This window comes from Anas platyrhynchos, chromosome 21, assembly GCF_047663525.1.
Source record: "Anas platyrhynchos isolate ZD024472 breed Pekin duck chromosome 21, IASCAAS_PekinDuck_T2T, whole genome shotgun sequence".
NCBI classification, from domain to species: Eukaryota; Metazoa; Chordata; class Aves; order Anseriformes; family Anatidae; genus Anas; species Anas platyrhynchos.
Window position 1 is genome coordinate 2846602 of NC_092607.1, and position 22741 is coordinate 2869342.

The 22741-nt window shown below is 49.4% G+C and overlaps 2 protein-coding genes across 5 annotated transcripts in view; one reads left to right on the plus strand and one right to left on the minus strand.

Annotated features, from left to right (window-relative positions):
• Positions 1-17765, plus strand: part of MAP1LC3A (microtubule associated protein 1 light chain 3 alpha) — a 54158-nt gene extending 36393 nt beyond the window's left edge. For both annotated transcript variants that reach the window (XM_072026279.1, XM_027473120.3), the window contains one exon: positions 14789-17765. In XM_072026279.1, the coding sequence (XP_071882380.1) occupies positions 14789-14908 (120 nt within the window). In that variant the 3' untranslated portion in view covers positions 14909-17765. The remainder of the gene's footprint in view (positions 1-14788) is intronic.
• The window catches only part of L3MBTL1 (L3MBTL histone methyl-lysine binding protein 1), a 39786-nt gene that overhangs the window by 11251 nt on the left and 5794 nt on the right, over positions 1-22741 (minus strand). The window contains exons 2-13 of one of the 3 annotated variants that reach the window (XM_038166059.2): positions 10905-11027; positions 10502-10664; positions 9529-9752; positions 8568-8712; positions 8276-8414; positions 7478-7601; positions 6758-6845; positions 4541-4632; positions 3841-3945; positions 2795-2930; positions 2150-2250; positions 955-1106 (exon numbers count right to left, since the gene is read on the minus strand). In XM_038166059.2, coding sequence (XP_038021987.1) covers positions 955-1106; positions 2150-2250; positions 2795-2930; positions 3841-3945; positions 4541-4632; positions 6758-6845; positions 7478-7601; positions 8276-8414; positions 8568-8712; positions 9529-9752; positions 10502-10637 — 1442 coding nt within the window. In that variant the 5' untranslated portion in view covers positions 10638-10664; positions 10905-11027. Of the gene's footprint in view, positions 1-954; positions 1107-2149; positions 2251-2794; positions 2931-3840; positions 3946-4540; positions 4633-6757; positions 6846-7477; positions 7602-8275; positions 8415-8567; positions 8713-9528; positions 9753-10501; positions 10870-10904; positions 11028-22741 lie in introns of those variants that run through there. The other 2 variants (XM_027473117.3, XM_027473113.3) reach the window with 2 other exon arrangements.

Consider the following 22741-nt stretch of genomic DNA (forward strand, 5'->3'; position numbering starts at 1 on the left):
CAGGCCCTAGCAGAGGGCTATTGTGGGAGTACACAAGCTCACTGGAGCAGGACACAAATGCACCCTGGGTGCAAGCCCTGCATCAGAGCTACCCAGAGAAAGCAATCCCATGGGAGGGGGAGATATGCCATGCCTTTCAGAGGTCAGAGCAGTTGCATCTGGGCAACCTGGGAGGCTCACACCCTGGTCACAGCTTCAAGTACACCACAGAACACTCGAGGACATAGCATTCAGCAGACATTGCTTGTGCCCCACACCAGTGAGCAAGGAGCAGTCACAGACAGAAACTGCTGCAGCCTCACATCTCCTTGTACTGCAAAGTTAGAGAGAATATCAGATAGCTTCAGCCACAAAGCAGGAAGCAGAACTGTTCTCACCCCTTCTTGTGCTACTTGACCTTAATTGGCCTCAACTGGGACACCTCCCCACTCACACACACCAAGTCAAACAATTACCCATCCATCAGCCCATGGCTTGTGATCAGGCCTGTCTCATCCCCGTGTTAACCAGAAGACCATGGCAATGGCCCAGAAGGTGACACTGGATAGGTGAAATTTGTACCCCAGCATAGGTGGGTAACCCCCTGCCTCACAGTCTCATAATGTTCTCAAGTTGTGCCAGGAGAGGTTTAGATTGAATATTAAGAATTTCTTCATGGAGAAGGGGTTTAGAGGGCATTCGAACAGGCTGCCCAGTTAAGTCATGGAGTCCCCATCCCAGGACGTGGTTTAGTGACAGGGCTAGGTAGGTCAGGTTGATGGGTGAACTTGATGATCTTAAAGGTCTTTTCCAAACTACATGATTCTATGATTCTAACTAGGTCACTGGTAGCCTGTCAGCAGCAGCATGCTTGTGGTATCAACATATGCTTTCTAGAGCACCTCATCACTCTTGCTGAAGCAGCAGCATGGTGTCTCCCTGGCACTGGAACCCCAGAAGCCTCTGTGCACTTACCAGTAGTCGTAAGTATCATCCCAGTTGTCAAAGTGCACCAAAAAGCGATTGTCCACCACATCAGTCACTGTGGCAACACAGATCAGGGAAGGATTCATGCGGTCCACAGCCTCAAGCTTCATGCCCACCTCAAAGCCTGGAGGAGCCTCGTGCTGGGAGGAGAGAGGGGCAGGTTTCTTTCACAACCTAGATTGCAGCGCACTTGTTACTGCTTACCTTGCCCACTGCAAAAGGGCACATGCCCCAGACCAGATCTCTGGCTTCCAGGAAGGCCCAGGACCACCCAGGGTCCCAGAAGAGCAGTGCCCTCCTGGGCACACAAGAAAACAGGCAGAGGGTAAGTAACTCAGCCTGGTGATAAAAATAAAGAGGAAAAAGGTCTTCAGACCCCCAGGATCTCCTATAAACAAAGAGAAAAGCAGCCTCCAACTTACACTGATTCAGATTTAGCATTACATTTGTAGTCATGCTCCCCCAGTGGTAGCAGTTACTAATGCCCTAGGCTTTGCAGGAAGAGGTGGGACAGTGCCCTGCATCCTACCTTACCTTTAATACTTGGATCCAAAACCTGTGCAAAACACTATCATGCATGCTAGTGGGATTGTTGCAGCAAATATATCCCCACCTTCCAAGGAACCCATTGGTCAAGGAGGAGGATTTAGACACAGTAAATAACTTGAACAGACTGATTTATCAGGAGGCTGTTTCCTCTGCAGCTGACAAAGAAACCATCAGGATTTTGCATTCCACTGTACTCTCACTTCCCTTACCCAGGCTGCCATATGAAAAAAAGGTAGAGACAGAGATAATGAAGACAGAAAACAGTGGCAAAATAATTATACTTATGGAACATTAACTGTTTTTGTTTTGGTTTTCTTTGGCAAAATAATTGTTGAGAGTAATGGCTCTCATTGGCCCAAACCAATACCTTTGTGACAGATGTAACTGTCCATGAGATTGACCTAGATGAAACAGCGAATCAGATCAGTTCCAATTCTGGGCACACCAAACTAGTGTCCAAGTTACAGATCCTCAGCAGCAAAGCATGCCACATCTCGATAAGCAATGCAAGCAGTGCACTCTCCTGGCCCTCTGCACTGTGGGTTTGAGAAGTGTGGGGTGGACAGAGAAAAGCCCAGCACTCGGTCAGAGGGGAACCTGAAGGTTCTGGCAGGAACGAGAAGCTGCCACTCACGGTATTTCGGATCACGAAGAGTTGCTTAGGAGCTGCTTGAGACTTTGTTATCTTCAGGTAGTTTGTCCAGCTGAATTCTTCCTCCTTATAACCTAAAACCCCTCATGAAGAGAAATGAGAGCAGCAAGTTCACAGGGAGACAGAAAGAAGGCCATGTGGCTGAGCTCAGCCATACTAATACATCCAGCCCTCACCCTGCCAAGTGTGCCCAGCTGAAGGTGGATGGGGTTTTGAACAGCCCTTGATTGCCCACAGCCCATGGTTTAAGGCAATAGATGACTTCTAATTGCTATGAAATGTTAGTAATGGAGTGGACAAACAGAGCTCAGCTCCTCCCCGGAGAGCACTGGTCCTACCTGCCCCAGGGTGCACCATACCCAGGTCAGGGCAGCACAGCCACCAGGCTCCGGCCTGGCACTGGGAAATCCAGGGTAATGGAGTTTTGACCCAGAATGGGAATGAGCAGAGAAGTTTAGTCATGATAGGTACCTGAAGAGGTGTCATGGGGCAACCCCCAGCATAGTATCATCCCTCTTGGTACCCATGGAGCCACCCTGTCCCCATTTCTGACTCTTTGACTGGGGACCTATTATTCACCCCCCTCCTTCAACACGGCCTGCTGACTGAGACTCTCCAACTCCTTACCTTTTGGAGGCTGGAGTTTATGTCCTGTCTCCTCAAACCAGCCTGCAGGGTGGATGTCAGGGGAGTCAGCATTCAGCCAGAAATCATGACACTCAGAGTAGCCATCAAAGTGGAGGCGCATCCGGTAACCACACACCTACCCACAGGGAGAGCAGGAGAAGGAAAGGACCATGGAAACCTACTGCTGTCTCTCGTTGGGTGTGCCACACACCACTCCTCCCACACACCATTTCAGCATAGCACTTAAGAAAGCTAAGCACTTAAGAGCCACAATCAAATGCCAATGCACAAATCAGGAGGCACATGCCAGTCCCAAGACGTGTCTGACATGAAGCAAGGCAAGTGCAAGGCCTCCACAAGCCATCTCTAAGCAGAAGGGTTCAGGCTGGTACTTAAGATTCCATGGTGGGTCACTTTTGTATTCACTGCATCTGATGGATCCAGCATGTGCAAAGATTCTCTTTTCTGCACCTGGGAAGGTGCTCACACAGAGGTTTTGGCTAAACACCATGTTGATTTTGTGAAATCTCTAGCAACAAGAACATTGGCTCATCTCCCTAGCTGCCTATGGGCCCGTGGAGCATTGCAACGCAAGGCTGTTTTGGGGGCATGCCATGAGGCCACATGGAGAGCCCTGGAGACAGAGGGCCTCCATGGACACAAGAAAGGGCAATGAGGCACCTTCACATCTTTCATCTCCAGGGCTCAGACCTGTCTGATTGGCATCAACTCAAAAGTAAAACACTGTTGCCATCACCACCATTTCTTCCCCCATTGCTCTGCTGTGTCAGGGTGGTGGAGAGATTAATGAGGCTGGGGTATGGCAGCTGCTCCACTGTACTGTCTCCTGCCCATACAAACTAGAAGGAAACATGACTGAGGTGCTGGAGTGCCAGCTCATCTCATGTGGTGCTGGCAGCAGCATGCAGGCGAGGGCCCTCCACCAGCAGTCCCAAGGGACTGCCTCTGCTGTAGAGCCTCCTGCTGGGCAGGCATGAGGAGCCTGTGGAGGGACTGGGGGATGGAGGAAACCAAAAGCGCCTTACCTCAGCCACTGTCAGGATAAAGTACATGGATGGGTGTTGTGGGTCGATTCCCTCCAGCTTCATCCCCACTTTAAAGCCATTCTTGTGCTGGGAAGCTACTTGGTACTGGAAACAAAAATTAAGCTACAGTGTAAAAAAATGACAGATGTACATGAGTCTAGAACCATCAAGCTACGGGAGCTGCTGGGCCCAGGAGACTGTGAGCAACAGGTTATGTTGTCAGCTAAATTGAAGTTCCTTTTACACAGAAAAACACCTTCTTCCACCTCCTTGCAGATTTGTGTCTTGCTGCTGGCAGGGCAGGGTGTCCCAGGGCTGACAGGGAGTGGGGTACAGGGCTTGGGCTCTTCTTGCACCCTGGGGAGCAGGGGTGCAGCACCCAGCATGGCCTCAGGAGAGCCCAGGCCTGGACTTCAGGAAGGACTGGAAGGGATCCACCAACCTGCCAGAACCACAGGCAGACCATGGGGTGCTTGGGATGGGGGACAGCAACCTGATGGGGAGTGGGACTTGGGGCAAATCAAAACTGGAGGCTGACTGGTCACCTTCAGGTGAAGATGGGTGTGCTTGCTTATCCCTCAAAGCCCCACAAAACAGGGAAGCAAGGAAGAGAGGAGAAAGAGGAGGGATGGGGAAAAAAAAAGGGGGAAAGAAAAGAGAAGACCAAAGAGGGGAAAAAGACAGGAAAAACCCAACTCACATCCTGGAAGAGATCTAAAGGGGCAGCGACAGCTTTCTGCTCCTCCAGGTACGACGCCCAAGACCAGCCTTCTTTCTTCTCCTCGCTGGCACCTGAGCGCAGCACAAACGCACACACAAGAGGCGCTGCTGAGGGTCCGCTCCAGCCTCAGTCCCTGCCTGCCTCGGGGCAGGTGAGCGCGTGGGTCCTGCTGAGGCCACATCCTGCTCTCACACACAGTCCTGCATCCCTGCAGAGCCGAGCACTGTCCTACCAGAGCCCCTTCTCCAACAAACCTAGCCAGCTGTCCAAAAATGGACAGAGACAACAGTTCTCTCTCTCTCACAGGTCTCTGTGACCAAAATGTCTTTCGTCACTGTACAAAACTCTAGGAAGGCATGCAAGGCCCCTGAAGAACAAGCCATCTTGTGCAAAACCATCAGGATACCTCTGCAACCAGTTCTCCAGCCAGTACATCCAAAATGGCCACAGAGCTGACAGATTTGGGACAGCCAGCACAATTCATCTAGAGGTCTGGGAATACAAGGAGCTCCCAGACATCAAACTAGCAGCAGGTTCACCTCCCACTTCCACTCCGGAGGCACCAGCTCTGCTATCCTCTGCTCTGAGACATTCAGCTGAGTCTCCCTCAGCATACCAGGACCACTTTGATGCCGTAGAGATGCATTTATCCTTATAACACTCATTTAAAGAAGACAGCATTGTCTCTTTGTAGGCGGGGAGGTGACCCTTCATGCTGTCAACCCCTTGAGCAAGTCCACAAACACCTTGTCCGAGGCACAGAAGATACAACCCAAGTTTCTTGCCCTCTATCTATTTTTTCTCCCTGCTTCAAAGCACCTGAACGGACTCCAGGAGTGCAGTCCTTAGTCCAGCACTAAGTAATTCACATTTGCAGGTCAGCCTTGGCAGACTGTCTTCTGTAGGACAGGCCAGAAATGCAGGAAAAAGACAGACCTATTCCTTCCTCCCTTGGGCTTAGAGGCAGTGGAGACAGAATAAGTGGGAACTTGCAGACAAAATTGAAGAAGAGCTTCGATGAGCAAGGTTACTAACACAGATATTTCATTTAATTATTAAGACAAATACCCTTATTACTGTTTATGACAGAAAAAAAGCAGCAAAATATGTTCAGGGAATCCCTAAGTACAAATTCTATGCTTCTGGGGAACGATGAATACAACCAGAGACAGTGTACACCTACTCTGTTGCATGGAAGTATCCAGGTGTGTAGTTTGTCTACTGATGTACTTCTAAAATAGGAGAAAATAAAATGTTGAAAGTAACAAGGTTCAGCACTGCTTACTTGTAAGCAGCAGGGAAGATTACATGTTCAGAGCTCATACTGTAGAGAAAAGGACCTGGTAAGCAAATATGACCCCTCTTTTCAATAGCGTTTAACTCATAGTAAAATCAGGGAAGTATGGAGGGGAGTATGAAGCTGGAACAGTTTCATTAAAAAATGACTTTATCTATGACCTTTCACTACTCAAAGAAAAAAAAATCCATAAATGTTTACTTCCAGTACTTTTTCAAGTTTTCCTTTTTCATCCCCATCACACTCTAGGGAAAAAAAAAAAGCAACACTGCATCTTTCAGCTTGTCTAACTTCCCTCAGTGCTAACAGCTCTGTATTTGAGTTTTCCTCTGATTTGGTCCAGGAATAGATCCCTGTGAGATGAGACAACCCCAGATCACTCAGTTCCAGAGGCACCAGACCTACAAGAGCAGCTCCCAAACTTGTGAGCTCCTGATCACAAGAGAGAAGTTCCCTGTGAGACCATCCAAAGGGAAAGCCCAACACGGCACAGAGTCACATTACTGCTCAGGACAGCACCTCTCAGAGCACAGCATCCACAAGTGAGGGTAGATTCCCAAAGGGAAGGACCAGAAAGCACTCTACAGTACGGCACAGCTCCTGAAGAAGACAGCTGTAGCTGTAAGGGTGCGCCTGTCCCATGAGGAGAAAAAGAAGAAAGGAGAGAAAGGGAAAGAGACAGAGAGAGCAGGATCAAGCAAGCAGAGAAGTTTAAAAGCCTTCGGGAATATGTACCAGCGCATGGAACTGAGTGCTTGACTCTGCTGCAGCACCACAATGAAGGCCCAGCCCCACAGGACCACAGCAGAACCCCTCAGCCTCTGCCACGCAGCTCCACTCCCAGCCACACAGATGTGCCAGAAGATCGCTCACCCCACCGCCACCTGGCCCCTCCGTACCGTGCTGGCTCCCATTCCATGTGTCAGCCTCTGGATTGCTGATGGCAGAGTCTCCCACAGAGTTCTTCGTCTCTTCCTGCTTTTCCTCCTAGACACAAGGGCAGAAAAAAGTGCTGGAGATCTGGAGCAGAGGTTTGTGCAACATGTTGTACACTCATGCCAGCACCAAGGGCCATAATGGGCCTCCAACAACGTCTAAGATTTGACTGGTACTTGGCCCAGAAATGGGAAGCTAACAGGATCTGATGATGGGAACCCGATGGGGAAATATTGGTACCATGTGGTAGCAATCACACTTGGTATGGATCAGCTACAGTCCGGGCTGGCAAGGAGAGCTTCTTTGCCTTGTCAGAGTCGCTCCCCCTTCCCCAGGACATATATCACACATATAGGTAGGTGCTCTCTTCAACACTTACTTTTGAGTGGCTTAGACTCAAGAGAGTAGCTGAGAGCATTCAGTACCTACAGCCCAATCAGGATGTGTTCAACACTGCACAATCTGAGGTACTCAGCAGCCAAATGTCTAGAAGCTATGATGCTCCACACATTCAAGTATTTTGGGCATTAACAGCTTCTGGCTACCCCTTCAACATAGAGCTGACATGGCACTGAAAAGCACCAATGAGAGCTACACATATCAACAGGGCATACAAAGGTGGCCCAGGAGCCACTCTTGACATTGGCATGGGCTTATATATGCTCTTCCTGCTCACTTCGTACCATTTGCTCAGATTCATATTCTTCCTCTGAAGGGCTCTGGTAGTCCTTCCTCTTTCTTTTCTTAACAGGCTTGAGGATTTCAGTGGTGTTGGTGCTGCTGGCAGAGTTTTCCACAATGACAGACCTGTGCAGAGGAAGGAAAAGTAAACCACTGTGGCATGATACGTGGCAGTGACTGGGATGTTGCTAAGGGAGTCATTGCTGGAGAATCACTGTCATCCCACTTCCTACTCACATACCTCCCATCCCTCCTGACTAATGTACACACTCCTCCTAGTGATAAAGTTGGCAAGAGGCTAGAACCAGGATACAAACAAGAACCACCCTCATGCACTGTGTCAGAAACCTGAACTAAGCAATGCATCAAAAGTGATCTGGTTTTGTAGCAGGGCTCTAACCTACATCAGTCAAACAGATGTTAGAAAACAAGTCCTGGGAGCCACATGTCAGTAAGCAGAGGGGCTGGAAATGCCCTTGTGACCCACACTTCCCATTGCTGCCCACAGCAGCAGCCTCCCATAGCAGTCTTGCCCCACAGACACGCACAATTTGTGAGGCCACAAACTGAGCATGAGAAAACCTGTCTTCTTGCACCTCCTGTTGCCTCCTGGAACAAGTTTTCATCTACCCCACATTGTACCTAGGGTACCCTGCCTACAGGAAAGAGGGAAACAAGTGAAGTCCCCATCATGTGCCAGAGACAGATGCACTTGCATCTCTTGCTGGAGCATACAGACCAGGGAAGAAGGGCAGATGGATGGATTTGGCTCTGCACGGAGCAAACTCCCCTTCCTTTACCTTTCTTTGAACTGCTGGTGACAGTGCTCACTGCAGAATCCCCTGCCTTCCCGGACTCCATCTGACACGTGTCTCCGGCCACATGTGTCACAGTGGCACATGCTTTCTGGTGTTGGCAGCTTGGGCTGTTCTGACACATCTGAGTTGGAGAGAAGAGGAGTAGTGAGGGCCAGGGAGCAGCAAAGAAAGGAGAGCAGAAAGCAAGAAATATTTGCCTTGCTTATGTCCTAAGCCAGACAGCACCTACAGAGTGATGTTACCCACACCAGAAGTACCACAGTGGTGCCCTTACCCTGAGCAGGAGTAGGATTGTCCCTGCTAGTTGGTGCCACCTCTGAGTCCCCATCTTTCTCTGTGTGGCCCTCCTTTATAGCTTCCAATGGAGGCATCTTATCAGCACTCACCACCTTCAGTGTCCCATACTCATTTATTTGAAACTATGACATTGAACCAAAAAAACAGAAGGAAAAATGTTAACAATGAGGATAGAAACATAACTTGAAAGCTAGTTGGTGTATGGGAATTCTGAGAATGACAGGGACATGGTTTGGTGATTAGTGTATCCAGAAAGAGGACATCTCTTCCAGTGATGGGGGTGAGCACAGCTCTGAAGTCAACTGTGCTGCTGCTCCTGCAGATGAGCCTGCCAGGCTGGTGCACTGCAGGACAATACATGGCTCAAGGAGGGAAAGAACACAGGAGCAGCTCTAGTCCTAGCCCTCCTCTGCCTTGTCTGCACTTGGGTGCAATCAGTACCAGTTGATAGCACTAATCAGGCAAGCATGACGTGGTGCTCTGGGGCTGAATAAAAGCTGAGAAGTCCATCCACTTTGTGCAAGCTCCTTCATGCTACTCAGTAGCCTCAGCACACTTACAGGTAGGTACCTGCTGTCTGATGAGTGCCAGGCTGCTGTTTCCAGGATGACTGCAGGAGTTGGTTGAGAGCCAACACCACAGCACAGCTTGGAAAGCAAAAATGCCCTGCCCAGCAAGTAGGGGCATCCTTCTGCCTCCCCACACAGGGCAGGTCTGCTGCAGCCCCACACACACTGTGCACGTGCTCTTCACTAAGCTCACAACACAGTGCAAGGTTCCTGTAGGGATGGGGCACAAGCAGCCTTGCAGAATGGTAACAGCTGAGGGATTCTCCAGCTGGGCCACAGGTACTTCCAGGACCCCACATCACATTCCAGTGGTCCCAGCCTGGCACAGGGGGGAGGAGGGCAAGTGTAGTGGCCCATTGTTACACTTACCCGCAGGTTACTTCCAGGCAAAGTGGCCACCCCATCCTTCCACTCCAGCACACGGACTGCGTTGCAGGTCTGTACCCCGCTGATCTGGGGGATGACAGTAGCTGTGATGGGTTCACTCCCTGCTCCCCTCTCTGGCCTCTCAGCCCCTGTGCTTCTCTGTGGCTCCCTCGGGAATCGCTGAATTTCTAAGGTGCTTGCAGGAAGGTTGATGGTAGCGGCATTTGCTTAAAAGGGGAAAAAAAGAAACAATCAACCAGAGACATACATGGAACACTTCATTGATGCAAACAAGTCTTAAAAGAACCACAGTGGCCTTAGACAGCACAAAATGACAGAGAGGACATAATCTTCCTGCCAAGGGCTCAGTGTTGTGGTCTAAAGTACTCATAAGCAGGCAGCAGGACCCAACAGGATCTATAGCCAGGGATGGATGGTACTAGGAGGCTGCATCCACACTATCCACTTTCAGGGGTTCTTACTTCAGCCTAACCTCATCCTGTACCCATGACCAGAATGCTACCACCTGCTGTGGCAGGATTGTGCCAGTGAGCTCCCAGATTGCACAATGAATGCACTATATAATCCAGGGCCTTTCCACAGTGGGAACTGAGACATCAGGAGCAGGAACAACTGGGAGATTTGCTTTTAATGCACACCCCTAATCTCACCGAATGCACATCCTCTTGAAAGATGCTGGTCAGCTGGGCTAGACAGAGCAGTCATCCAGGCACACTGCACTGCACTGGCACAGAACCCTAGAGACCAGGGCTTCAGTTCAAAAGTTAAGAGATTTTGATCAGCCACAAACTATTCCAGTGATGTGGGATAGCCACAGAGAATCTCTAAGACAGTAACAGCAACACAGCTTTGCCTCCCAAGGCTTGCATGCACAGACATACAAGAAGTGTGAGAGGTATCAATGTGTAGTGAGAAAGCTGAGGAACTACCTGTTAGACAGAACAATCCCACATACCTGGTATGATGAAGGCAGTCGTTGGCAGGTGAGTGCTCTGCACAGTGCTCTCAGTGGTAACCACATGGACACTGACCTCCCCAGCAGCACTCCCCTTTGTGCTTCTCACAACCTCCATCTCTGCTCTGCTGTCCATCACCTTGTGTGGGCACAGACCAAGACACTGGAAGCCAGCAAGAAAAATCAAGTTGGTAGTACGAACACAAGGAAGTGAGAAAGAGACAGTGGAGGATGGTCCCTCCCTTTCCACCATCTCCCAGCAGACATCCCTGTAAGATGTATTAAAGGTCAATTGAACCCATGAGAATAGAGAATGAAAGCCACAGCTGGTACCAACATGACTTAGTAAAATGTTGTGAGATCACAGCACAGAGCCTGCAAACACCAAAGGTTTTTTTTTTACCTGGGACCACCATAAGATGGTATGAGCACAGCAGGTCCACCACAAGCAAGGGTTGCTCCTGGCTCCACTCTGGTCCTATACCTCTCAGATGCAGACTGTGACTGAGATTTGGCAAACCCTACCCTGGAAAAGAAAGAGGTCCCTGAAGTTCATCTTTCAGTTCTTCATCTGTGCAGTGACTCTTGATTTTCTTCTAACTGGCTATGAGAGAGAATTTCACAAACAACATGGCTTAATCGGGAGGAAGGCATGAAGTTCATTGGATGCAACCGAATTTCTCACAGATCAGCGATGTTTAACCTGTTTAGCTGTGAATTTCAAGGAGTAGGCAAGAGGGGATCTGAGAACCCTGAGAGCACTGCTGTGCCTTACTGGCCCTGACCAGGCTCTGCTGGGACCCCCACCAATGGGCCCAGAAGCCCCTTTTCAACACAGCCTCTGCCCATGCCACACTTTAGCAGTGCTGGTATCCAGCCCTGCTGATCTGGAGCATGGCTTGACTTCAGCTCTGTATGGCAGTCATGGGACCTGGCCTGCAGATGGGTCTCCTGGTTATCTCACACCTTGCCTCGTAATCTGGGTTCTCACTTGGATTTGGCTACAAGGCTGGGTCCCTACTCCCTTTCCTGGGTAAAAGAGGCCAGGCCCCAGCCAGCAGGCACTGTTCTGCCAACCACCTCACCCATGTCCTGGGGCAGCAGCTGGCCCTGCTGTGCCCTGGAGGACAGGACAGGATCCATACACGAGTGTCTCCAGACCAGGCTCTGTCTGCAAAGGGGGGACAAGAACAGCATTATAACCCAGTGGCCAGAGGGCATCAGCAAGGGAGGGCTTTCAGTGCTGCTCTTACCTAATGAAAAATGCAGTACAAATACAGAATTAAAAGCAAAACCAGCAGTATCACTGGATGTATCTGGAAGTATCACTTCACAGAAGATCTCTCCATACCTATTGAAAATGATGCTCTAGATGTACCAGACTGCTGGAAACTGAGAGCACAGGGCCAGAGGATTTTGGACTTGCCCTGTGTCCTGCACCCTCCCTGAAGCACCAGCCAGCTGCCCTTGGAAATGGGATGGAGGCAAGACTACTCTAGGGTCTAATCTATGGGACTGTGCCATGTCTTGGTTGCTTCTGATGCAACTTGAATTTGAAAGAAAAGATGAATGGGTAGGAAGGGGGATCATTTCACAGAAGGTCCAGTAAATAAGAATATCACTACATAAGGCAACATCTGGAATTTTATACCTTCAGACAAAGGTGTTACAACCAGAGGCTAAAGAGTGGGCTGGTGTACTCATGTTAGGAGATTTACTTCTACCTTTCTCTTGCAGTGCTGTCAGATTTGTGATCAGAAATATCTCATATTCAACTGACAGAAGACACTGACGTTTCATACCTTCCAGGTCCAATGACAGAAGGACATTATTAAGTATCAGAAGAACTGAAGGAATTGAGTAACTCAACTGGACACCTTGCTCCAGCTGAAAGCCAAAATGTACTTGGCACCCAATCTGGCTGCTTCCTAATATCTACCAGAAACCTATCTGCTTTTCTTGCCATTTAAATCCAGTACTTATCCTTGATTCATCACTTGGGCCCAATGTTTCAAGGACTGATATTTCATTTTGTGTCAGTTGTTGGCTTTTTTATTATTATTATTTAAATAGAACTTGAGACTGAAAATGACTAGAATAAAAATAACTAGTTCCAGTGCTGGGTGATACACAAACTCAACTCTTTACAGCAGTCTATTACACTGTCAGCATTTTGGTTGGGATACAGTTAATGTTCTTTGTAGAGGCTCACACAATGCTGTGTGTTGGATTTTTGATGAAAATGATGGTGATAACACACTGATGTTTTCAGTTGTTGCAGAGCAGTGCTTACACAGAGTCAAGGAATTCTCAGCTTCTCACACTGCCCTGCCAACTGGGAGAGGTTGCAGCCGGGACAGCTGACCCAAACTGACAAAGAGATATTCCAACCAAATGATGTCGTGGTCAGCAATACAAGCTGAGTAAAGAAGGAGGAAGTGTGGGGATGATCAGAGCAATGGCATTTGTCTTCCCAAGGAACCCTTACATGTGGGGAGGCCTGCTCTCCTGGGGGTGGCTGAACACCTGCCTGCCAGTGGGAAGCAGCAAATGATTCCTTGTTTGGCTTTGCTGGTGCATGTGGCTTCTGTTTACCTAGCACACCATCTTTATCTCAACCCATGAGTTCTTGCACTTTTCCTTCTCCAGTTCCCTCCCTCATCCCACCTGGGTGAGTGAGCGGCTGAGTGGTGCTGAGCTGCCTGTTAGGGTTACACCACAACAATTGGTTTTGGTGTCCAATGTGGCACCCAGAGAGTTCGAGATGATGACAGATTTGCTTGCAGGGAGGAGTATGCTAAACAAAATTTATAGATATTACAGCTGTTCAGCTGCTAATTGTCAGGCTCCTGTGCTTGCTGCTGGGCTTGCTTGCTTTAATGTGTGTAGAATGCAGTGTTTTTTAGGGGCTGCTTCTGCTTCTGCCATTTCCTCTACTCTTTATCATTGTGCTTTGCTGTGCCTGGGTGCACTCTGACAATGGCAATGGCCCATCCACCTGGGCTAGCATCACTGCTGTCCCTGTGCTGCTGTACTGGCAGGCTGGAACTGCAGGCTGAACTCAGGTCTGACACACTATGACCTGCCGATGAGTCCACTAGGAGCACCTACACCATGAAGCGTTCATGGCCACAGGTAAGTCCACTGCATAGCAACTGCAGCTCAAAGCACCTGTGGCCACAGAGAAGTCTTTGCCACGGCAGGTAGATCTTGCAGTGTCTGTGGATAAGGTCATGCCAGAATACCTCAAAGTCTCTGTAGCTGTGGATGAGACCACGACAAATCAACTGTCCAAAGAGACCTCTGAAGGGACTGTGGCCAATAGAAAGGGACACACCAGAGCAGGTACACCGCAAAGCATCTGTGACCATAGATAAGCCCATGACACAGCAGGCTCTTCAAAGTCTTTTCAAAGTCTCTTTGAAGAGACTTTGGCTCACAGAGAAGGCCGTGCTGGAGCAGGTACACCCCTAAGGGACTCTGACTAATACACAAGCCCAGGCTGGGGTATCAGCAAGGGGAGTTCACTGTAATGTTAAACCCTATGATCTGGTCCAAATGGACAAAGGGTGGAGATTGTAATGGAAGTCAGAAGTCACATTAAAGGGCTAGCAATAAAACTGGGGGAAGTTGGCTGGAGTGGGCTGCCAGTGCTTGGGGACTGGCAGGGCATCAGTTGGCTGGTGGTGAGCAATTGCATTTGTGCAATCACCTGTTTTGTGTATTTTATTTTCCTCTTTTTTTTTTTTTTTCCTATTAAATGGTATTCATCTCAACCCAAAGTTTTACTCAACTCAAAAGTTTTCTTTTTTTCCCCCCCCCATTCTCTTTTCCTTCCTACTGTGGGGGAAGCAAGCAAAAGGCTGTGTGGTGCTTGTCTGCCTGACAGGTTAAGCCACAACAGTCATTTTTAGCATCCAATGTGGGGCATGAAGGGTTGAGATAACAACAGATCTGACCGGTGTGTGTTAGATCAAATTTGTTAATAATTTTTTAAGTATTACATTAATTTAATATTTGCTGGTCACAACATTGATTTATTTGCTTTCAAAGTTTATTTATTTGTTCGCAATGTTCTTTTATGTAATGCTGGCTTGCTGTTTCTCACTTCTGAGGACTGTCTTAAGGTTGCTTTTGGTTTCCTCAGTTTATATATAATATTCACTTATGTTACACTGGCCATGAGCCTAATCTTACATTTGTATTCAGCACTGCTGTCATCCTTGTACTTTGGGAACTATTTAATGGAAATTATTATTAAGCACACTTTTTACCTTTTCTCCACAGGAAGCCAATCTGTGGAGGACACCTTCCCCTTCTCCTCCAGGCTATTTTCAATGTGTCTTCAAAATTTTAAATATCTTCAAGATGTTCAAACAAGCATATTCCTACTGCTATACCTCCTGAATGTGTTACAGGTTTTGTCTAAGGTTAAACAACTATTTAAGAACGCCACCCAGAGGTCTGTCCTGAAGCAGGAAAGCTGAGTGTCAGGGAATGTGGGAGGATACAAGCAGCAGAAGAATAGTGCTACAGTGCTTTGGAACTTCACCCCTGAACAAATGCAGAACACTGAAAAACTGGTAAAAACGTTGTTGTTGCCCTGGCAAATCCAAAGAGACACAAATCACTGCAACGTGCTGGGGCTTGGTCTATGCCTACCAAGCCACACTCAACACTAATCCAGCTCCCCCCAGAGATGCTGCAGCTAATTCAACCCCAGTAACAGACACTGCAGCTAATCCATCTCCAGCAACAGACACTGTGGCTAATCTAACTTCTGCTACAAGCACTGCAGCTCCTCACACTCCCACCACAAACACTGTGGCTGAAGCAGAGAGCTAACCCACAATGGTATCAGCCACCCCTGTAGTCAAGAAGAAACAACAGCAATGGAAATCAGCTCATATGGTATGGGAAGAAGCAGTGTCTCCTCGGAGGTACCAGGAGGAAGAACTGGAGGAGGCAGGACCATCACAAGAACAGAATGGGGAAGAGACAGAACTCATAAACGAGTAAGAAACCACCCGATCCTGATCCCTGAGAGAACTGTGAGATATACAAAAGGATTTCAGCCCTCATCCAGGTGAGCACATTGTCACCTGGCCACTCTGATTTTGTCATAATGAGGGCAGTAGCCTGGAATTAGAGGGCAGGGAAGCCAAGCAGCTGGGATCCCTCTCTAGGGAAGGAGGAATTAACAAAGTGATAGGAAAGGGGGCAGAAGTCCTCAGCTTCTGGAGACAACTCCTGTCAGGCATCAAGGAAAGGCATCCTTTCAAGGAAAATGCTATATGTCACCCAGGTAAGTGGACCACCGTGGAGAAAGGTATCCAGTACCTGAGGTGCTGAAGGTGATTTATAGTGACCTGGATAACAAGTAGGGAAACAAAGATCCAGACCAAGTCCAGTGCACATGGTCAACGAGGCAGAAGTTTGTACAGAGTGCACCATCATTGTGTGCCAATACACAGGCAATGACAACTGGAAAGACGGAGACTAACCCACAGTGGGTGTAGTGGTCAGCCAACTCCAGCAAAATGAAGAAAATTTCTCTTCTTCTCCATGGGCCTGCATCTCACTGATGCAAGTACCAAGAGGTCCAGAAACTCAAAGAGAACATATCTTCCTTCCCACCTGTACAGACCAGTATCTCAGCTATTAGGAGCAAGCATTTGTCTACTCAAGAGAGAGGATATAGTGGGTACACACCACGTGCCACCCTGTGATTTTTTAACCTACATGACCACACAGAGGACATGAGGAAGCAGGATGGAAAATCTGCCTTGAAGCTAGAAGGGCAGATATGCGAGTTGTAAGAATAAAACAGCCACCAAAAGGGGTTCTTCCAGAAAAATTACTGCTCCAGTTTCTATTGGGCAGTCCCCCAAATGGAGTAGAAGGGCTAATCTTATGTCTGATCTAAATGGAGGGACTTCTGATTTGCACTTCAAAGAATTAAGTAATGAACACTGCAGCCAGGACTAGAAGGACCCTGCCTTCAGCCAGGTACTGGGTAGGCTTTTGGCACAGCTGTCTACCTTGCCTGGATTCTCAGAGAACCCTTTTGTTGTGGGGTTGCTGAGAGCTGAAGAACAGCAGATGCCAATTACAGCCACAACAGTGCAACAGCAGCAATATCGCACCAAGAGTCCGTGATTCCCATCCACGAGCTGATTCATCACCTAGAGACCCAAATAGCAATCAGGAAGACTTGTTCATCCTTTAATAGTCCCATATGGCCAGTGAGGAAGTCTAATGGTGAGTGGAGGCTAACGCACTTCCATGAACCCACCAAGGCAAGCAACGGTGGAAACAACCACCAGATGGCTGGAAACATACCCTGTGCCCCATGCCACTGCTCAAAACAATACTCTAGGCTTGGATGAACAAGTCTTATGGCGACTTGGAGCCCCGAAAAGAACTGAATCAGAGAATAAGACTCTTTTCTGAAACAACTTCATAGACACCTGGGTCAAAGAGCATTGACCAGGTATATCACATCCCCTATCATGCACCAGCCTTAGGGAAAATTGAATGATACACTTCAGTGCAATGGGTGCTGGGACATTCAAACATTGTGATACACATTTAGCAAAAGCCCCTTGGTTAGTTAACACTAGAGAATCTGCCAGTTGAGCTGGCCCTTCCCAATCAAAACCCCTTATGTACTATAGAAGGGGATAAAATTCCTGTAGTGTGTGTGTGCAAAACATGCTGAGGAAGACCATCTAGGTTATTCCTGCCTCAAGCAAAGGCAAGCCCATCTGTGGGATTGCTTTTGTTCAGGTACCTGAGTGCACTTGGTAGATAATGCAGAAGGATGAGGAAGTCCACTGTGTATCTCAAAGGAATTTGATTCTGCGTGAGAATAGCCCATGACTTGAACAGTACGATGCCAATTGCTATATGATGCTGTACAACATGTCAATGGTGTTACAGTAAGAATCATCCAAACAAATGAAGAATAAATCTTGATGGAACCAGGCAAGTAAAGTGGTGATGGAGCCAGAGCTGGCTTCAGCATGCAACAACACCACAAACTCTCTCTACTGACCTAAAGGATGGTTACAATGAACAGAGTCCAAAGTCATATACTAAATGAACTCAATGGACATTTTAGATAGCCCATAGTCTAAGGAAATTATATTTGTGTGTGTACATCAAGGGATGGGAAAGGTGGTGGTAATTAGAAAGGAGGACATTGTGGAAAGCATGGGACCCGAGCATAATTTAAATGGCATAAAATAAAGGGTAGAATTTATCCTGGTTTGGTTGGGATAGTTTTCTTCATGGTTGCTCATATGGTACTATGTTTTGGATCTGTAATCACAGAATCACAGAACTGTAGGGGTTGGAAGATCATTGGATCCAACCCCCCTGCCAAAGCAGGTTCCTCAGAGCAGGCTGCCCAGGTAGGCATCCAGACAGGCCTTGGATATCTCCAGAGAAGGAGACTCCACAACCTCCCTGGGCAGCCTGTTCCAGTGCTCCGTCACCCTCACCATGAAGAAGTTCTTTCGCATGTCAGTGCAGAACTTCTTGTGCTCTAACTTGCAGCTATTGCCCCTTGTCCTATCCCCACAAACCACTGAGAAGAGGTTGGCTACATCCTTCTGTCTCCCACCCCTCGGATATTTATATACATTGATGTGATCCCCTCTCAGCCTTCTCTTCTCCAGGCTAAACAGACCCAGCTCTCTCAGCCTTTCTTCATAAGGAAGATGCTCCAGGCCCAGTATCATCTTTGTGGCCCTCTGCTGGACTCCTTCCAGGAGATCCCTGTCTTTCTTGTACCGGGGAGCCCAGAACTGGACACAGTACTCCAGGTGAGGCCTGACCAGGGCAGAGTAGAGGGGGAGGATCACCTCCCTTGACCTGCTGGCCACACTCCTTTTAATGCACACCAGGATCCCATGAGCCCTCTTGGCCACCAGGGCACACTGCTGGCTCATGGTCAACATGTCATCCACCAGGACCGCCAGGTCCTTTTCGTCAGAGCTCCTCTCCAGCAGGTCGTCCCCCAGCCTGTACTGATACTTCAGGTTGTTCCTTCCCAGGTGCAGGACTCTACGCTTGCTCTTATTAAATCTCATTTGGTTTCTTCCTGCCCATTTATCCAGCTGGTCCAGGTCTCACTGAATGGCAGCACAGCCTTCTGGCATGTCAGCCACTCCTCCCAGCTTTGTGTCATCGGCGTACTTGCTGAGGGCAGACACTATTCCCTCATCAAGGTCATCGATGAAGGTGTTGAACAAGACCGGACCCAGCACCAACCCCTGGGGAACACTGCTAGTCACAGGCCTCCAGCCAGACTCTGCTCTGCTGACCACCACCCTCTGAGCTCAGCCAGTCAGACAGTTCTCAGTCCACCTTGCCATCCACTCCTCTATCCCACACTTTCTCAGCTTTGCTAGTAGGATGTCATGGGAGACAGTATCGAAAGCCTTGCTAAAGTCAAGGTAGATGACATCCACCGCTCTCCCCCCATCTACCCAGCTGGTGATGCCATCATAGAAGGCAATGAGGTTGGTCGAGCACGACTTCCCCTTGGTGAATCCATGCTGACTACTCCTCATAACCTTCTCTTCCAATTGCTTGGAGATGGCATCCAGAACAAGCTGCTCCAATACTTTTCTAGGGACAGAGGTGAGACTGACTGGCCTGTAGTTTCCCAGATCCTCCTTCCTGCCCTTCTTGAAGACCAGAGTGACACTGGCTATCCTCCAGTCTTCAGGCACCTCACCCGTTCTCCAGGACCTTTCAAAGATGATAGAAAGCAGTTCGGCGATCACATCTGCCAGTTCCCTTAGCACATGCAGATGCATCCCATTGGGACCCATGGATTTGTGTACGTTGAGCTCACGCAGATGCTCCCGAACCACTCTCACGTCCACCAGTGGGGAGCCCTCCATTTCCCAGACCCTTTGTCTTATTGCCAGGGGCGAGGAGTCCCAGGGGAGTGTCCTTGAAGCAAAGAAAGCATTCAGTATCTCTGCCTTCTCAGCGTCTCCCGTGACCAGGACACCCCCCTCATTCAGCAAGGTACCCACATTATCCCTAGTCTTCCTCTTGCTGTTTACATACTTGAAAAAACCCTTCTTATTATCCTTTATCTCTTTTGCAATCCTCATCTCTAGGTGGGCTTTAGCCTTCCTCGTCACGTCCCTGCAGGCCCTGACAATACATCTATACTTCTCCCAAGAGGACAGGCCCTTTTTCCACATTTCATAGACCTTCCTTTTCCTTTTGATCTTATTGATGAGCTCCTTGCTCATCCACGCGGGTTTCCTGCCCCCCTTCCCCGATTTCCTATTCTTCGGGATGCACTGACCCTGAGCATGGAAGAAGTGCTGCTTAAATGTAGCCCAGCTCTCACAAGCACCCTTGCCTTCTAGCAACCTATCCCATGAGATACTCCCAAGCAGGTCCTGGAAGAGGTCAAAGTTGGCTTTTCGAAAGTCCAGGGTAGCAATCCTACTTTTAGCCTTACTTCCTTTGCCTAGTTCCATCTGGAACTCCACCATCTCATGGTCGCTGCATCCCAAGCTGCCCCCAACCTTCACATCCCCGACAAGGCCATCCCTGTTGGTAAGAACAAGATCCAGGAGCACCCCCCACCTCGTCGGCTCCTCCACCACCTGCATCAGAAAATTGTCCTCAATGCATTGTAGGAACCGTTTGGACTGCTCATGCCTGGCTGAGATGCTTACCCAGCAGATGTCTGGGTAACTGAAGTCCCCCATGAGGACCAGCGCTCGTGATCAAGAGGCTACTAGCAGCTGCTCATAGAAGGCCTCATCAACTTCCTCCTCCTGATCTGGAGACCTGTAGTAGACCCCCACCACGGTGTCTCCCATACCAGCCCACCCCTTAATTCTTACCCACAAGCTCTCCACTTGTCCTTCACCCTCCCCCAGGTGGAGCTGGGTACACTCTAATTGCTCCCTCACACAAAGGGCAACCCCACTCCCTCACTTCCCCAGCCTGTCTTTCCTAAAGAGGACATAGCCCTCCCTGACAGCATTCCAGTCATGCGAGCTGTCCCACCATGTCTCAGTGGTCGCAACAAGATCGTGGCCCCATGACCGAACACGGACCTCAAGCTGTTCCTGTTTATTTCCCATGCTCCATGCATCGGTGTACAGGCACTTTAAGGAAGCAGCAGGTGCAGTTACCCCTGGGGGGGATGCAAGAAGAAGATACTGGACGGGGGATCAGGAATGCTACCTTCTCTGAGGAGCCCTCAGACAATCCTATGGGAGAGCTCAGAAATTTTTCCGTCTTCAACATTGACAGCAGTGATGACTTCCCCCAGCCCTTCTCTGCCACCTTTAGCTCCCCTCCCTTCCCCCATCAAACCTAGTTTAAAGCCCTGGTAATCAGCCCAGACAGCTTGCTCCCCAACACACTTGCACCCCACTTGCTCAGTTGGTGTCTGTCTGTAGCCCACATACCCGGCCTCTCAAAGGACGGCCCAAGATCAAAATACCCAAATCCCTGGTCCAGACACCACTCCCTCAGCCAGTCATTTACCTGTCCTGTTCTGCTCCTTCTATCTGCATCCCAGTCACCCAGTGGGAGGACAGAAGTGAACACTACCTGCACCCCTGATCCCCTCAACAACCTCCCCAGGGATGCAAAGTCCTTTTTAATATTCTTCATTTTTCTAATAGCAGCTTCCCGGGATCCAACCTGAATGACTACGAGAGGATAGCAGTCCTCCAGTTTAATGAGTTGTGGCAGAGCCTTCCTAACGTCTCTGACACGTGCCCCAGGAAGAGAGCACACTTCTCTGGCTAGGTTATTTGGGTGGCAGATAGGAGCCTCGGTGCCCCTCAGCAAGGAGTCCCCAGTCACCAGGACTCTCCGCTCTTTTTTTGTGGCACAGGTTACAATGCGGTGCTCCATCTGGCCCTCATCCTTGTGTTTTGCACTTCCCCCAATCTTGACTCTCTTCTCGGGGTTGCTTCCCAGGTTTGGACTACTGTCCAGACCCTCAGCCTGTTCCGCAACCTCCCTGAGAGCCTCAAATCTACTTCCCAGGGACACCGTGGGGGTAGGTGGCACTGTGGGTGTTGGGGGCAGACGTCTCTTTCTGCTCCGAGCCGAGACAAGGATCCAGCCCCTTGTCTCTTGCGGACAGCCTGGTCCTCTGTTCTGCGTATGTTCAACGGGGGCAGCCTCTACCTCTTGTTGGGACATAGGAGAGGGCTGCCAAGCAACAGCAGAGGCAGGGAGACCCCTCCTATTTGTCACCCTCAGAGACTCCCTCAGACTGCTGATTTCTTGCTGCAGCCCAGCCACCGGCTCGAGGAGTCCCTGAAGCAAGGCGCACCTGCACCTGTGACAGCGCTCTCCTCCCTCATGGCCCAGATGGGCCTCCAGATTCTGGAGTTCCCTGCAGTCACCTGTCTGGACTGCCACCTCCCCCCTTAGGGGATCCACCTGGGTGCCCATGTGAGCCCAGAGAAGCAGCATCTCCTCCATTTGGGTTTCTGCCTCAGACCAACCACTGCGACGGGTGCCCGCCATGGCGAGGTCTAGGTTCTCCTCCCTGCCCCGCTTGAACTGCCCCACGCAAACTGCCTGCGCTAACTGCCAAGCCGGTCCTGTTAGCGCATCCTGTTTGCGTCGCTCCTCATGAAAAAGATGCTGACAAAACACTGACATTTTAGTTGTTGCTGAACAGTGTTTCCACAGAATCAGTCACAGAACCACAGATTAGGGATTGGAAGGGACCTTGAAAGATCATCTAGTCCAATCCCCCTGTAGGAGCAGGAACACCTAGATCAGGTCACATAGGAACATGTCCAGGTGGGTTTTGAAAGTCTCCAGAGAAGGAGACTCCATTACCCCGCCAAGCAGCCTGTCTCAGTGCTCTGTCACTCTCACTGTGAAGAAGTTTCTTCTCATATTTTAAGTGGAACCTCCTATGTTCCAGCTTGCACCCATTGCCCCTTCTCCTATCATTGGATGTCACTGAGAAGAGCCTGGCTCCATCCGACACTCACCCTTTACATATTTATAAACATTAATGAGGTCACCCCTCAGTCTCCTCTTCTCCAAGCTAAAGAGACCCAGCTTCACTGGCCTTCTTGGCCACAAGGGCACAGTGTTGGCTCATGGTCGTCCAGCTGTCCACCAGGACCCACAGGTCCCTCTCCACTTCGCTGCTCTCCAACAGGGCAGTCCACAACTTACACTGGTGTCTGGGGTTGTTCTTGCCCAGATGCAGGA